The sequence below is a fragment of the Antedon mediterranea genome, chromosome 2, assembly GCF_964355755.1.
Source record: "Antedon mediterranea chromosome 2, ecAntMedi1.1, whole genome shotgun sequence".
Taxonomy (NCBI): domain Eukaryota; kingdom Metazoa; phylum Echinodermata; class Crinoidea; order Comatulida; family Antedonidae; genus Antedon; species Antedon mediterranea.
In genome coordinates this window covers 3,356,661-3,372,596 of record NC_092671.1, presented here as the reverse complement: position 1 = coordinate 3,372,596, position 15,936 = coordinate 3,356,661, and the positions used below count along the sequence as shown (strand labels likewise).

Genomic DNA, 15,936 nt, shown 5'->3' with positions numbered 1-15,936 from the left:
TAAATATTGATTTTTATAATTTTGTCAATTCACCGATACTTGATATTCAGACCATCTGTTTTTTTCACATAAACAAAATACCTTATATTTAATCAAGAAGTCTTAATGTCTTTGGATAAATGCACTAACCATCAATAACATCAACAACTCGAAGAAATTATTCAAAATTAATTGATTTTTTTATAATATATTTTATTCAGTTCAGTTATTCATTGTGAAGAACGTGTATTTATCAATATTAATTGCACAATATTAATATTCTTCAAGTATTGACTTATATGTTTTATTAGAGCATAAACTCGCGATCAATCAATTCTATGACAACAATGACGTAGTTATCCAGGCACGCAATGTGTTATATTTGCATACATGGTGTTTTGCAAAAAAAACTATACAGCGTTACCTAGCGATAACATGATCGAAGCTTAAAGGCCAATTTACACAGACGAACACTAACGGTAATAAAAAATATAGAATCTATGTTATTCCTTTTAATGAACATATTTTACACAACGCGCTGAGGTGTCTCTCAGGATAGAAACAGAATTCTATGTGGGACAAGCTACGCAGTTTTCCACTTACCGTTACCGTCTGTGTAAATTGGCCTTAAGGAGTAAATGATATCGAATGAGATCGTTAGATGATGGACATTGCAAAAAGATGGCTGCCATTTCTGTTTGAAGATAGTGGTAGGTGGCCGAGTGGGATTGTTGAGACTGGCATACCGTAAAACCTCAAACAGAAGCCCATGGGCTTCTTTTTCTAGTACTCTTTTTTTAAATGATCTACTTTTTTAGATTGCTTTTGCAAACTAAAACTATTTTTTCTACTCTAAACTCAGATTGATCAGTAGTTATAGCTAATCCTAATATTTGTGTATGAAAAAGTTTACTGTTAAGGTCTTTCAACACTATCAAACTAGTTTGACAAAAAAAGTGTATGACCAAATATGGTAGTGATATGCCCAAATATGGTAGTGATATGACATCATCATGTCCAGTCCATATATATGTAAATCAAATTTTTGTTGTCACATAAAGTTTGATAGTGTAAACAGATCTTTACACCTCTGAAATCACTTTAAAATTGATCACACATTTTTTCCTAATTATTTCCATTTCTTAGACTTTTTTCTATCTGAGTGTTTGCCATTTTATCATTCATTTTATCACTCATTTCAATCCGTCGGTATCCTCCTTCGTTTCTTTGTACAAGAACATTCTTCCACAACTTTGGTTCCCTCTTGTCTCCTCGTAGCTTTCTCCTGACACATCTCACAGCATGCGGTCTTACCGCATACACGACACTGATCACATGACAGAACAAGTTGGTGGCAGTGTTTGGAGCTACATGGCTGATACTTGTCAAATGGTTTACTGCAGTATGAACATTCTATTAAAATAATAGTTAAGGATAATAAAGTAATAATATATATATATATATATATATATATATAGTCCATTATAGACAAGTGTATACATTTACGTTATATGTTTCAATACATTCTCCTAAAATCATTATTATTAAGTGCCTTTGATTTTTTTTTTGAATTAGCGCTACATATATTTGATTATTATTATCAAGTTCAACATCAATTCATATACGCATATTCATACATTTGTGTGGGTGTGTGAACTAGTACAGCCAGAGGTTCCAATTTGGAAAAAAGACAATATCGGGAGACTTTATAAATGCATCGCAAGACCATAGAAGGCGCTCTAATTCTTTATATCATCATAGTAAACAATGAATATTTCAACACTTTTTGCTTTTATATAATCAAACAAAATGGTATATTGAACACTATCATGATGTTTATTTATATTCAAAACAATATGGAGAAATTTAAACTTATAGCGGAAAAACCAGTAAACCAAAAACTCCCTTATGATTCATTAAGATGTATTAGGTTTGTCCACGTTATAAACTGGTGTTCAAATGTAACATGGACTATACTAGGTTTTAATAGTCCTTATATAAGAAGCAAATGCAATAAGTTGGTTGCATTATGACAACACCATTGGCCTGGTCAATATAGTACTAAATATATACTACCACCTGCACAATAATCAATTAAATAATCGATTGCCATATTGATTGGTTGACTGATTTATTGATTGATTTGCTAGTAATTGATAGCGTAATTGATAGCTTACCTGCTACAATGCTATCATTGGTTGAAATTGTATATCGATCATCAAACACAAACAGTTTTCCTTTAAAATACCCATTTGGGTACTGCTCTATGTAGCGGTGTATTCCACCTTTTAACTGTACAACATCTTTACAAACACCCTGGAACAAATGGTTGTAATTATTAAGATTCTTTATCTGGTATAGTATGGTTGGCCACATTTGACACATTCAGACCAGGGGTTCTTCCCATATATTATGTACATAAACAAATTCTGTGATACAGTATCACACATCTACCACAACATAACCATCCATAAACAGGTGGCACATGTGACAAACATGTGATGGTGTATTTGATATTAGACACAACTAATGCTGACCTGTATTCAATTTTTAGTGAACACTGGTTAGCAATGAGGGCCTATCACCATACTTCGGTTTATGATTAGTTGTATTTTCTCTCTGTTTGTATGTGCTTAGAGGTGTCGCAACATCAGGTGGTTTTTAAATCCAGGATATTATTATTATTAGACAAGTAATGCCATATGGAGATACAGTACTAAATTTATTTGCTGACCCAAGACTTCAAAGCATAGATAAATTGAAAGCATAAATAAAGCATTAGCCCAAAGCAAGCAAAACATATAGGAATAACTTCACCATAAAAGACATTAAATTCCCTAGATGAGATAAATAAAGAAGTACAAAACTAAAACACTATTCCAACTAAATACAATGTTACCTTTGATTTTAGGTATGCAGATCCCCTTTCACAGCGTATGCCACCAGTACAGTACATGATCACCTTCTTGTCTTGAAATAGAGATAGATTCTGATCAACGTACTCGGGCCAGTAACTAAATTTACGTATGTCAGGTGTTACAGCTCCTTCAAATTTCCCCTTGAGGAAAAAAAAAAAATTTTTAAAAAAGAAAGATTAATAATTAATTAATATCAAGGTCAGGGGTTCAAATCTAGTGATTTTAGAAAATACTTACAACTTTACTTTCATAATAGTTTCTGCAATCTATAAATATGTTATTGTCATTTCCTTTGCTTCTTTCCAATTCTTCATGAAACTCAGAAGGTGTTATGTGATTTCCTTTTAAAAATAAAAACAAATTAATATTTATTAGTAAAGATTGTGATATATATTTTAAAAAATATTTCATTGTTTAACTTCATAATTACCTGCATCTACATGACTGAGGCACGATGGTGAAATACCCATTTGTACAATTTCATTACAAACTTTAACGGATAGTCCTTGCGTAAAATCATCTCCAGTTCCTTTACTTACCTGGAAAAAAATAATAACTTGGTTGTAAGGTTTCTCATGGCCAAAAACAGCATCAATTATATTCACTCAGCTTAGCATGATTCGATTAGAATTTTTATATTTAATCATATTTTTAATGTGTTTTCACTCCAATGTTTTGCAGAGAGTAGTTGTCTTTGGGTGTAGTTATTTTGGGGGGATTGCTGCCTTTAAGCTTGGTTCCCATTAGAGACAACACAAGGATGTAGATTTGGGGGGATTGCTGCCTTTAAGCTTGGTTTCCATTAGAGACAACACAAAGATGTAGATTTGGGGGGATTGCTGCCTTTAAGCTTGGTTCCCATTAGAGACAACACAAAGATGTAGATTTGGGGGGATTGCTGCCTTTAAGCTTGGTTTCCATTAGAGACAACACAAAGATGTAGATTTGGGGGGATTGCTGCCTTTAAGCTTGGTTCCCATTAGAGACAACACAAAGATGTAGATTTGGGGGGATTGCTGCCTTTAAGCTTGGTTTCCATTAGAGACAACACAAAGATGTAGATTTGGGGGGATTGCTGCCTTTAAGCTTGGTTCCCATTAGAGACAACACAAGGATGTAGATGCAATGCAAGCGAGTTGACTAATGAAAAGCGGCCAAATAATCCATCGCTTGTGGTTGGTCAAATCACTTACGTTGTTCTACGTCCTTATGTTGCGTCTCTAGTGGGAACCAGACTTTAAAGTGGGTAATTTTCTAGTAGCATAGTTGTCTTAAGGGGATAGAGGTCATTGGGATATACAGTATATATACAGTATATATACAGTATATATTTCATGGGTAAAAGATACTTTTCTTTATAGAAAATACAATTATTTTACTTTAAAATCTTCTTTGTTAATGTTTTGAAAAGCTGGATGTAAAATCAAAGCATCTATGTACAATTCTGTTGCAGTAATTCTACCTCCAACGGTTCCATTAATACCTTCACTAGCAACACGGATCTGCAACAACAACAATTTATCAGTTTAACGCCTCCTGTATAGATGAGGATGATAACGATTGAATGGTGGTACTGTACAAAAATGTTTTGTACTGTATACTATATGAAATTTTTAAAATGTTACTATTTAGGACATCCTGTAATTGACCATGGCTGTTGAATGTATAATTGAAATAAAATGATGATAAACCACTATGCATTGCTATAGTTCACCTTTCCAGTTAGCTGTAACCTTTGACACAGCTGTTTTTGCCACAAACATATATCCTCGGGATTATCCAAATTGCAGTAGTTGTAGAATAGAAGAACCTGGCAACCTCTTTCCTCAGCTGACGCCGTTTTTATATTTACATCGACTTCACTTGGTAACCATGGAAATGTATGGTTGTTGTCATATTTGGCTGTTGCAATTTCTGATGGCTGAGTAGCTCCTATATTTGAAACTGTTAAGAAAACAAATATGTAGAAAAACGAAACTAAAAAGGGGGAAGGGGTGGCATTACAAGCAGTCTCAAGCCCCTTATTTTTTGAAATTACAATGCAAATATAGGAAATTTCATAATTTTTAGGATTTTAGCCTCCACTGTTTAAAAATCCTGGATTTGCCACTGCATGAGTCTAGGCCAGTTCTCTGTGCCGATAAGACAACAGTCGACTTTGAAAACATGTAGACTCATAGTTGATATTGCCTATATAAACAGGCCTATATGCCTATAGAAAACTTTAATTTACATGCACGGCACAGTTGACCGTGCTAAGCTTCATCCGTACCGTGCAGCCTTCTTGTGAGTAAATCTGGATTTTGCAGTAAAAGTTCAACTTGATTGTTTATCTCTGCACTGTGCTCATTTGATACATGAGTATGCATTGATTTTGGTACAACAAAATTCTGTCCACAACAAACCCATTGCCTCCCATCAAGACACGATTTTAACTTTTTAGACGCTTCAAACAAACCAAAAGCCTGCAAACGTGAAGAAAATATTTACATTTCATTATTTATTTAGTTTTATACCATTGTTTATAAACATATCAGGCAAAGAACATTAATTCTAAACCGCCCGGTGATATACTGAAATTTTAATAAAGTAATTTGAAACGATAAAGATGAGGAAATCTGTGAGAACGAGAAAAAGTCCCCCCAACCGAGACTCAAACTCGGACTACCGCCTGCTTGATATGCAGATGTTCTAACCATTAGACCACTGGGGCTTTCATGGTATTGTTCAAACTCAATTGGATAGCGACTCTTTAACATTCTCGGCGTGGTACGGCGGAACAGCACTAGTCCTCAGTTGTACGCACGCGCAACAGAGATCAAATTGATACGCCCTCATCTTTCAGTATTTTTATTCACGAGGCGGGATCTCCGAAGAGATACTTTTTTATATATAAACATATCAGGCAAGAACATTAATTCTAAACCGCCCGGTGATATTATACTGAAATTTTAATTAATTAATTTGAAACGATAAAGATGAGGAAATCTGTGAGAATGAGAAAAAGTCGCCCCAACCGAGACTCGAACTCGGACCTACTGTATAAGATAAAATATAAAAATGTTCTTTATTGTCATAACCACAAACATTTAATCAGGGTTTCTGTTCGGCGGCTACTACTACATAGGCATACTCTCATCTGTATTAAATCATATTATTATTAATAAACTTTTTTTATATTAATTTAATTAGAAGTAGAAAACAACAAAAAATTGTTTGCAGTGTTTTTTTAAAACCTGCAATTGTGTATGAGTGTACCCATTGCATTGTAAAGATTTTGGCTTAGCTGTCCAAGTCTAAGCCTCACTATACTCTCTATAGGCCTATTTGTAGTAAGCCAGGGACTGTTTGGTCCCCTCTGCCTGGCCTTATAGTATTAGGAATATGATAGGGGCCTAATTTAAGTAAGGCTAAACTTAAAGCCTGATTATAATAACTGAAAATACTCATCTACCTTTTTCCGGGCCAGTTTCTTTTGACGGACAGTAACTCCGGGCTTTGAAGAAATTGCATCACCCTTTTCATTTGAATACATGATAAATTTGGTATGATTTTTTAAAGAAAATATCTAGGAAAATCCAAACATGTGTGTTTATGTTTTTCTCTGTCGTCGTCGTCTCGAGCAAAAGATATTAAGGGCGCCCTCAATAATATGTGTGATAAAATAAAGATGGCGGCTAATCAGCAATTATCACATTCGCCTACTCACAACAAACGAGGTATTTTCTTCTATGAAACTCGACTAAAATTTATTTTTTCTATTGCCTTATTTCAATTATTAATATAGGTTATATGTGTAGAAATTTCATTTGTTTCTTCTTGTTTTTTGGGTCGATAATGTCGTGAGGAAACCCGAAGGCCGGAGCTGTGTCTATTTTTGTGTTTTATTTTTCTCCGTCCGAGTATTTGGTCGAGCCATATAGCGGTGATGAGCGTGTATAATGTAGGCCTAGCTTAAACATTGCCGACGATGATGGCGTTGTCTTGTTATAAGATCCTATGTTTAAGAATTACTGTTATGTGTACTCTGATCTGGTAATGGTTCTGTAGACAAATTTGCTTATAATGTTTTATTCATTTTTTGATTTATAAAAATAAAAAAGTCTAATTTAATAAAAAGTTTGAATTTTAATTTTTTTTTATAAATAACTAACAGATAGAGGAATTAATTATTAATATAGGCCTAGGCATATATATTATTTAACTGTATTTATAAATAATAATGATATTTATATTTAACTGTATTTTTATCATCTGATCCCTAGCTTGGTCCAGTTGTTAATGCCTATTAGTATCTATCTATTTAGTATTAATATTAATTTTTTTCATTTTTAATTAATTAATTAATTTTTTCAATTCATGTTTAGAACAAGTCATTCTGAATGAAGTTGCCATGAGAAATAATCAGTCAGTCATTGATTATTGGTAAGCAAGAATCATGTACAAACGTTTATCATTCTACCTTTCCCGGAGTTTAAATGTGTGAAGTACATACTTACATGTGGTAAACCCTGGTGTTTTTGCTAGTGATGAGAGATGGCTGAAGCAGGGATGTAGCTAGAGAAAATAGTTGTGGAAGAAAAAACAACTTTCATGTCCTCAGAGGTGTTTTGGGTGGTGGGTAGTATGTTGAAATTGGGCTGAGTAGGAAGAGATTGGTGAAGACTTTGTTTGAAGGTGGTTGTTCTCAATAATGCTTGGTTCCGACTCAGATACAACACAAGGGCATAAGCGCAATTCAAGTGATTTGACCAATCACAATCGATGGATTATTCGATCTGTTGTTGATTGGTCAACTCACTTGCGTTATGTCTAAATCCTTGTATTGCGACCTAGTAGGAACATTCAATCATCTAGTATGATAACATCAATAGTGACTTAGAGGCTTTAAAACTAGGCTGTGTATAGTTTGTAGCAGGACAATCTATATAGATCTATATTTTTGTTTTCTTTTACAGTCGTACATCAATGTCTGCGTTGTCTGGTGCTACAGCAGGTATTCTAGGACTCACTGGTCTTTATGGCTTCATATTCTATTTCATTACCTCATTTATCTTATCAGTAAGTCATACATTTCTTAATGTACAAATCAGGCATGTAGCTAAAGAAGTCTAGTGGTCAGTCAGCGTAACTCTACGAGCGCTCAATGGCTAAACCCAGGGGTCCCAGAGCATAAGCCCAGATTCAATGCAACTACCCAGCATTAGAAGGCTCCTTGGAGTGCTAAACCAGGAGCCTTTGCCTCCTGCATTACACCACTGGCTAGTAGTGATACCATGTCTTAAGTTAAGGATGATAGGAAAATAATTAATTGGTACTTTCAAGTACTCAAAGGTTTCTTGAATGATGCTGTGTTGAAATCAGACTGGATGGAAGACATTAGAATCCATACAATATTTATTAAGCTCTGTTTACACTTTCAAACTTTATGTGACAACAAAATGTGATGTGCCCATATATGGACATGATGATGTCATATTACTACCATATTTAAGCATAACACTACCATATTTGGGCACATCACACCTTTTTTTTTGTCAAACTATTTTGATAGTGTAGACAGAGCTTTAGATTTCCTCTTTTAGGGACACTCCACTTTCCTTTGAAATGAACATGTAGACAGGGCTTTACTAGAATTATTCATTACTGTGTATATGATTGTGTGTTTTCTCTTGTTTCTTATAGGTTATGTTGATAATAAAGGCAGGACGGAATTGGTCTTCATACTTCTTTAGTTGGAAACCCCTGATAACTAGTGGTCTTCTAGGAGGTCTATTTGTATCCTTTTCATCAGCTCTATATAATTAGGCCAATATAGTACAGTTATACTGTAAAATATAATATATATATATTCTTCGTGAATAAAAATACTAATTAGATAAGGGCGTATCAATTTGATCTCTGGTGTGCTAAGGAAAGAATAAATAAATAAATAAATAAATAAATAAATAAATAAATAAATAAATAAAGATTCTGACAGAATCAAGAGGTTATATGCATATCATGCATATAACCTAAAAAGTTTATTAATAATAATATGATTATTTATACAGATGAGAGTATGCCTATGTAGTAGTAGCCGAACAGAAACCCTGATTAAATGTTTGTGGTTATGACAATAAAGAACATTTTTATATTTTATCTTATAGGTCCGAGTTCGAGTCTCGGTTGGGGCGACTTTTTCTCATTCTCACAGTTTTCCTTATCTTTATCGTTTCTAATTAATTAATTAAAATTTCAGTATATCACCGGGCGGTTTAGAATTAATGTTCTTTCCTGATATGTTTATATATATAAAAGTATCTCTTCGGAGATCCCGCCTCGTGAATAAAAATACTGAAAGATGAGGGCGTATCAATTTGATCTCTGTTGCGCGTGCGTACAATTGAGGACTAGTGCTGTTCCGCCGTACCACGCCGAGAATGTTAAAGAGTCGCTATCCAATCGAGTTTGAACAATACCATGAAAGCCCCAGTGGTCTAATGGTTAGGACAACTGCATATCAAGCAGACGGTCTGGATTCGAGTCTCGGTTGGGGCGACTTTTTCTCATTCTCACAGATTTCCTCATCTCTATCGTTTCAAATTAATTAATTAAATTTCAGTATATCACCGGGCGGTTTAGAATTAATGTTCTTTGCCTAATGTGTTTATATAATATAATATATAATATATATAATTGTCCTATATGTGATTAATATTAAAACAAAAATTATAAGGATCAAGAACTTAATAACTATCTATTTATCTAGGTGATGTGCAATTTGAAGAACCTAGTACATCGAAATGAGTTACCCCGGTGTACTAGTACACACACAGCCACTTTCACACACAGTCACTGATCATTGGCCCTCTGGGAGAACAGTCTGAAGAGGTCACATAGAAATACTAATAATGCATATTCACTTGTTGAGCTTTTTAACATGCTGGTTTGACTGTATCATTTTAAATACTGCATTTAACACAGTAGAACCCCAGAATAGAGGTATCACAAAGCAGGTATTCTACTGCAAACGATAATAATTAATTAAATGTATCATTTTGTTCCATTGTATTCCTTAACCAGAGGCTCCAGACATATATACTGTTTTGGACGTATCCTTTTTAATGTTTTCCTGAATTGAATTTTTGAATTTATATATTTCTTTTTGCATTTTGTACATATTTTCTACTCTGTCCTACATTCTTATTTAGTACTATCTGGTACCTTACCTATATCTTACAACATCCACTCATTTATTCTTAGACTTTAATAGGGTTTTTCTTGTTCTTTTTCTTAGCATATTTGTTTTTCAGATTTTTATACGGTATGGTTCATGTTTACTAGAAAAGAAAATTGTGTTGGGAAACCAGTGGTGTTAAAATTACAAGCAGCAGTGCAATATCTATCATGGATCGTCGCTGTTAATGTGCATTTAAAGAATGGATCCACTAAGGTGCTATTGACACACCTAAAATATTATGCCAGCTTGGTTTTCACACTAGGCGTACAGTAAGCCAGCCATAATTAATTTGAACAATCATTAGGCTATGGATCATCTGAACTGTCACTTTTGATTGGTATCAACTCACTTGCGTTGTTGCATTACGTCCAAGTTGGAACCAAGTTGCTTCCATCGTATAAATATTCATTTGACCATACAATTTGGAAGGACTAAAAAGTACGTTCTGGTGGAAATGATTTTTAATGTACTGAAAGGGATAAAATGATGAAACTCTACATATATCTTCTTTTTCTGAAGATTGTAATGTATATTATGCAATTATTTTGATATTGTACATTATTGAAAGAATGTAGTCAACTGACAATATAGGTAACATTCTCTATTAGTAGTTTTAAAAGCAAGAAAACAAAATATGGCAAACACACAGCTGACACACACAGCCAGTTAAAACTCTGAAATAAATAAATAGAAATTAAACGATTTAAATTCAGGAATGTAAACTGCAGCATGTTGTAGTGTGGTATAACAAGGAGTAGTGTCGGCCGTTCCATTCAATCCACTCTGTTATAAATTGAATTGTATTAAAAAATGATTGTTTAGTCTGGAAATCATGTGTACAGATCTGTAATAAATTACAAAATGTATAAACATTAGGTTTTGTTTTAATTCTAGTTTTTCCTAAAGTTTGAGTAAAAAGTAATCTAAAAGGGCTGCCATACTTTTTTTTTTTACCAAATTTAATGGATTTTTTTACCATCCAGCTGGTTGCTGATCATTAGGGACCCTCAGAGGTTCACAAGACAAACATATACACAAGATGCTCTACATAGAAAAAATCCTGACATGTGACAGGACTTGAACCCAGGATCCTTGGAGTGGTAGCCAAGCATCATAACCACCAAGCCACAACTCCACTCCTAGTTGTCTTGTCCAATTTCAGTTTGGAAATATTTACTGGCATTGTTTACTTGGGTTCAAAATTGTTTCTGGATATTTACATTTTTGACTGAAAAAGTTTTGGTCATTATTCATTGTATATTGTATGAACCAGGTTACATCAAAAACTGTTTATATCCATTGTATCCCTGAATTTCTTTATTCTGTATCAAACCACAGAGCTAACTTATTTAATCGTGATCAAACTATTTTACACATTTTTGTTATCAAAATATTAAATATTCCTAAAGTTCTGAATTACCTATTTAGGTCCTGAGAAATAATTTACTTTAAATATGATCAAAGTTTACATTTTGGGTTGGCTAGAATAATTAGCTAATTAGTAACTAAGGCTCAACACATTGTAGATTTAGAGAAATAATTTTTTAAACAAAAATTAATTCTTTTTAATGCCTAATTACCAAATAAACACCAAATATTTTTCCAAAAATGTGGTCGTTGGGCAACATTTTTTTTAAAGGAAAATCTTTTTTAAATCTTACACAAATACAAAATAAACTATACTGTATCTACAATCTACAACATTATAAATTTACAAAATGTGCACTCAAATCTTTTCTAACACAGAAGTTTGTACGTAAAATCTTTAAATATTGATAATATAAATTTCATTGCCCTGGTCCAAATGGATTTTGATCCGTCATTTTCATAGTTCCAAGCGTATGGTTGACGTCTCTATGATGCGCTTCATCGGCTCGGATAGCTAAAATGACATCTCTCATCATTGCATCGGGCTACAAATGAGAACAAAATAACACTAAATCGATAACTTTTAAAACAATGAATGTTATCACCCATGTAGTCACCCAAAACTATAAAAAATCAAGATGTATAAAAGCATTTAGTAGTTTAATTAAGAATTATTTATTCTTAATAATAATAATGTTCAATTTAATATACACAAAATGCAGGGCATGTCTAAGCATTGAACAATCAACAGAAAGAAAAAAAAAAGCAAATATTTAAAGTTAATATTCTTGCTCAAAAAATATCAACACAAAATAAACAGTTAAATTTAACACATTTACTTCAAACTGAAAAATGGGTTCTTTCCTGTGTTTTAAAATAAGAATGTCAAATTACGCCTAGTTTCCAGTATTTGGTAGCTATTTCCGGCGCTGATTTATTTTGCCATTCTGCCATCGTTCCATTATCAATTTCCTGAAATGCAATTAAAGATATGAAACAGGGCGGAGGCAAGATTTTGTAAATGGCTGAGCACTAACATATAATACAAATAGTGTGTTAACAATTATGGGAGTATGTTTTACATCAGACGCTTTAAAAATCCAAGATATTGTTATTCATTCTCCTCGACAAAGGGGGGGGGGGGGGGGGAGTGGAAGCTTGTGCTCCTAGAGCTATCTTCCTGAATCTCCTAGAGTGTCTCAACCACAAACTGTCTGTACATGTTTTGGAAAATTTATAGTGGGTGATTCGTGTAAAAACCACTGCAAGTATTATGATTTCGGAAAAGCATATTTTGGTAATGTTTGTACTGATGCTTACTTACCTCAATCAGTTTGGTGTATGTTATCACAGCTTCTTCTTCCAGATAACCAACGAAACGATGACAAAACATCGGACTCAACAAATATGCGATAAAGAATATGTTCACAAAAATTCCTGACAAGATAAAAAAAAACTCATATAAATAACAAGTAATATTACACATTACATATGTAAATACATGAACGTGATTGGGAAGAAAATATCATTCCTTCGAGGATGTCAAATCTTATATTTAACCTCTAACCAGGCAATATCTGTATATTGTAGCCTGGTCTACTGGTATGTAAAATATACTTAGAGATACCTTTGGTACCAAAGTGTCTCCTTAATAGGAGTGTCCTTTAATTCTGGTGTGGGCTATAATAGTGTTAAAGATATATTTTCCCTCATTTGTTTTGCAAGGAGTGTCCCAAAGGTAGAGTTCTAAGTGTTTTTTTAACTACAGAACAGCTAAAATATAATATAATAATTCCAATATTTTACCTTGAGCTCCAAGTACCATAAACGTGAACAACTTAGAAGGTTTCTTCAGGTCTAGAGCTGTCATTAAGTGCATCCGCTCATTTTCGGCTTCCTCTAGTAAATATACAAAAGTAGGGTACAAATATTTTTAGAAGCAACAAAAAAAATGGATAAAAAAAAACGAAGTTTGTGTATATTATATTGACGAAAATTTCACACTTTCTAAATTAAAATTTATCCTATAGTCAACCCTTCTAATACAACCTGGAAAACAATAATGTGTTTTTCGAACCAACCTATGGGCTTCTAATTTTGGGACAGTTCACTAAAATGTTATGGAGTAGGAAAGCCGAACTACAATATAATTTTACCATGCGCCATGTGTCTCTCACTTTTGCGACAGTTTAAAGTATGATTGTATGGAGTAGAAAAACTGTAATATAATAATTTTACCAAGTAAAGTGTGTATCCAGCCATGATCTCTTTCCATACGTCTTAAGGACCTAAGATGGCGCAACATGCCTCCTACCATACCAGGAACACCAGCAACAGTCTCCAGAAAAATCACTCGTCTATGGGAGAAATGAAATTTCTTAATCCTGCCAATTTTCAGTACCGTGATTTTTGTGCCAGTATCATAGGAAAACTCCATGATGCAAGATCTCATGTTTCGCATTTGATGCCTATATCATATACCCTATTCTAACTATACAGGAAGTCAAGAAGATAATTTTATATTGTAATTTTTTAGATGTTTTTATATGAATGGTTTTATGCTATATTTGTTTTTATAGTGTTTTCTTTGTTTTATGACGAGCAATGAATTTCCTTTTTGAGGATCAATAAAAGTTATCTTATCTTATCTTATCTTATGGGATTCTGTATTATGGCTATGCCTATGATATTCTATTTGGACAAATATTTCCATATGTGGAGATACATGACAGAGAATCGGGGGGGGGGGGGGCAGGCTAAATCACAACATGATTTACACACTAAACATAACATTGGCATACCATTTTAGTTTATCACATATTTTTATAAATATTTTTGAATTTTATCAAATGCTGTTTTTCATACCTTAACCACTTTGACTCCGTCCTTTTACCAAAATTAAAGCCTGAAAAGTTATCAAACCCCAATCGAAATAACTGCACCGTGTAATATGCAAGCTGAAAAAAAGAAAACAAATTGATTAAATCTGTTTGATAGTTAATTTTAAAATTATTTGTCTGTTATTGTGTTTATTTGTATTTTTTTTCTCTGAAAAGTGGGGCATTTTCAAAGTACAATTGTTATACCTTGTCAGCTCTTTTTTCTGGTTCTCTGTGAGTTACTGTGACCTTTTGTACCTCATCTTCTGACCTGTAATAAAAACATTCTATTTCTGGTAAGTCTACACTATCAAACTAGTTTGACAAAAAAAGTGTGATGTGTACAAATATGGTAGTGATGTGACAACATGATTTTATCTTACCAAATAGGGTGTGGCAGTAGGTAATCCATTGTTTTCTCCGATGTCTCATTTTCTTTCTTTACACCAAGATTTCGTCTAACAATTAAACAAAAAATTTCTATTAAGATAATTTTATAAATAGATGTCAATGAAATACATATTTGTTTTACAGTTTTATTTCTAAGTACTGTATCAGTAACCGATCCATGGTTGCTGCGCTTGGGTGCACATTCAGATCTCCTTTCGACTGCCAAAATGAATCATGCACTATTTTTGATGCACCATTATTTATCATTATATATATTTGAAAAATCCTAGATCTTCCCTCGAGTATAAATAAACTTTTGTTTTTAAAGTATAATAATAAAATATTTTTCGACCAATATTTTTTGGCAATAAGAACTTACTTAAAATGAGGAGCAACATTAGGTGTAGTTTTAGTTTCTGATAAAGAATCTTGAAAAACAGTAGAGGATGTGCTTAATAACTAGAAGAATAATAATCACATTTTATATAATAAACAAAATAATAAATTTTGACAGAACTATTAAAACACAACCAAAATTAAACATGATTCAAATGAATTCTCTAGTTCAAATAAAATTGTTCCTTTTTCCTTTTGACATCATTTTCAAATTTTAAAACTACAACTATTGTAGTAAAAATAATACACTTCTCATCAACTCCCAATTAATTAAGTTCGGACTTAAGTTTTGTATATACCCTTTACAAAAGATATGTATTAATATGTAAATTATGTATTTAAATATTTCATTGCTTACATGCTTGTGAGTTGTGCTGACCAATGGCAATTGACCTTTAGTCGTCCAAAGGCTTGTCTTGCAGGACCACACTGGTACTGAACTTCGAGCTAAACATACCCTGGGCAGGCTGCTCAAGATACCGGCCCGTAGGCCTGCACTACCAACACCAATATGCATCGAATATCTGTCAATAAAATCGCTAGATCAGTGACACAATGTTGTGATTAAAATATCTGACAGGTTTTTAAACGGTACGAGGATTGTTTTCCGAATTTATATCTGACAGAAAATGTAATAACATTATAACATTTCATCACTTGGTCTGTTTACAAATTGTACATCGATGACGAAATCTTGAAATACAGATTCTGATTGGCTAATTGAAATTGTAATGAGATAATCAGGATCTATCTATGGCGCGCCAATTCGGCATAAAATAGTGTT

General features: G+C 33.1%; 3 protein-coding genes across 4 annotated transcripts; 1 reads left to right on the top strand and 2 right to left on the bottom strand.

Annotated features, from left to right (window-relative positions):
• Positions 1–28: 28 nt before the first annotated feature.
• LOC140040083 (thiosulfate sulfurtransferase/rhodanese-like domain-containing protein 2) lies at positions 29–6,517 on the bottom strand. The gene is made up of 9 exons (XM_072085758.1): positions 6,352–6,517; positions 5,170–5,362; positions 4,612–4,841; positions 4,277–4,399; positions 3,328–3,436; positions 3,135–3,238; positions 2,879–3,037; positions 2,157–2,295; positions 29–1,392 (listed from the first exon to the last, which is right to left on the bottom strand). The coding sequence occupies exons 1-9, from the start codon at positions 6,430–6,432 to the stop codon at positions 1,178–1,180; spliced, it is 1,353 nt and encodes a 450-aa protein (XP_071941859.1). The 5' UTR covers positions 6,433–6,517; the 3' UTR covers positions 29–1,177.
• Positions 6,518–6,545: 28 nt separating this feature from the next.
• LOC140040085 (ER membrane protein complex subunit 6-like) lies at positions 6,546–10,684 on the top strand. The gene is made up of 6 exons (XM_072085761.1): positions 6,546–6,616; positions 7,265–7,322; positions 7,856–7,958; positions 8,583–8,675; positions 9,972–9,991; positions 10,193–10,684. Exons 1-6 carry the CDS (start codon positions 6,550–6,552, stop codon positions 10,221–10,223), a joined length of 372 nt encoding a protein of 123 aa, XP_071941862.1. The 5' UTR covers positions 6,546–6,549; the 3' UTR covers positions 10,224–10,684.
• A 283-nt stretch (positions 10,685–10,967) lies between these two features.
• Positions 10,968–15,852, bottom strand: LOC140040084 (uncharacterized). Of its 2 annotated transcripts, XM_072085759.1 has the most exons (10): positions 15,511–15,852; positions 15,136–15,215; positions 14,750–14,824; positions 14,574–14,637; positions 14,353–14,444; positions 13,726–13,844; positions 13,294–13,386; positions 12,812–12,924; positions 12,382–12,459; positions 10,968–12,032 (listed from the first exon to the last, which is right to left on the bottom strand). In XM_072085759.1, the coding sequence occupies exons 1-10, from the start codon at positions 15,667–15,669 to the stop codon at positions 11,907–11,909; spliced, it is 999 nt and encodes a 332-aa protein (XP_071941860.1). In that variant the 5' UTR covers positions 15,670–15,852; the 3' UTR covers positions 10,968–11,906. The 2 variants fall into 2 exon arrangements, with proteins under 2 accessions (XP_071941860.1, XP_071941861.1); XM_072085760.1 differs by lacking the exon at positions 15,136–15,215 and having other exon boundaries at positions 15,511–15,650.
• Positions 15,853–15,936: the final 84 nt, after the last annotated feature.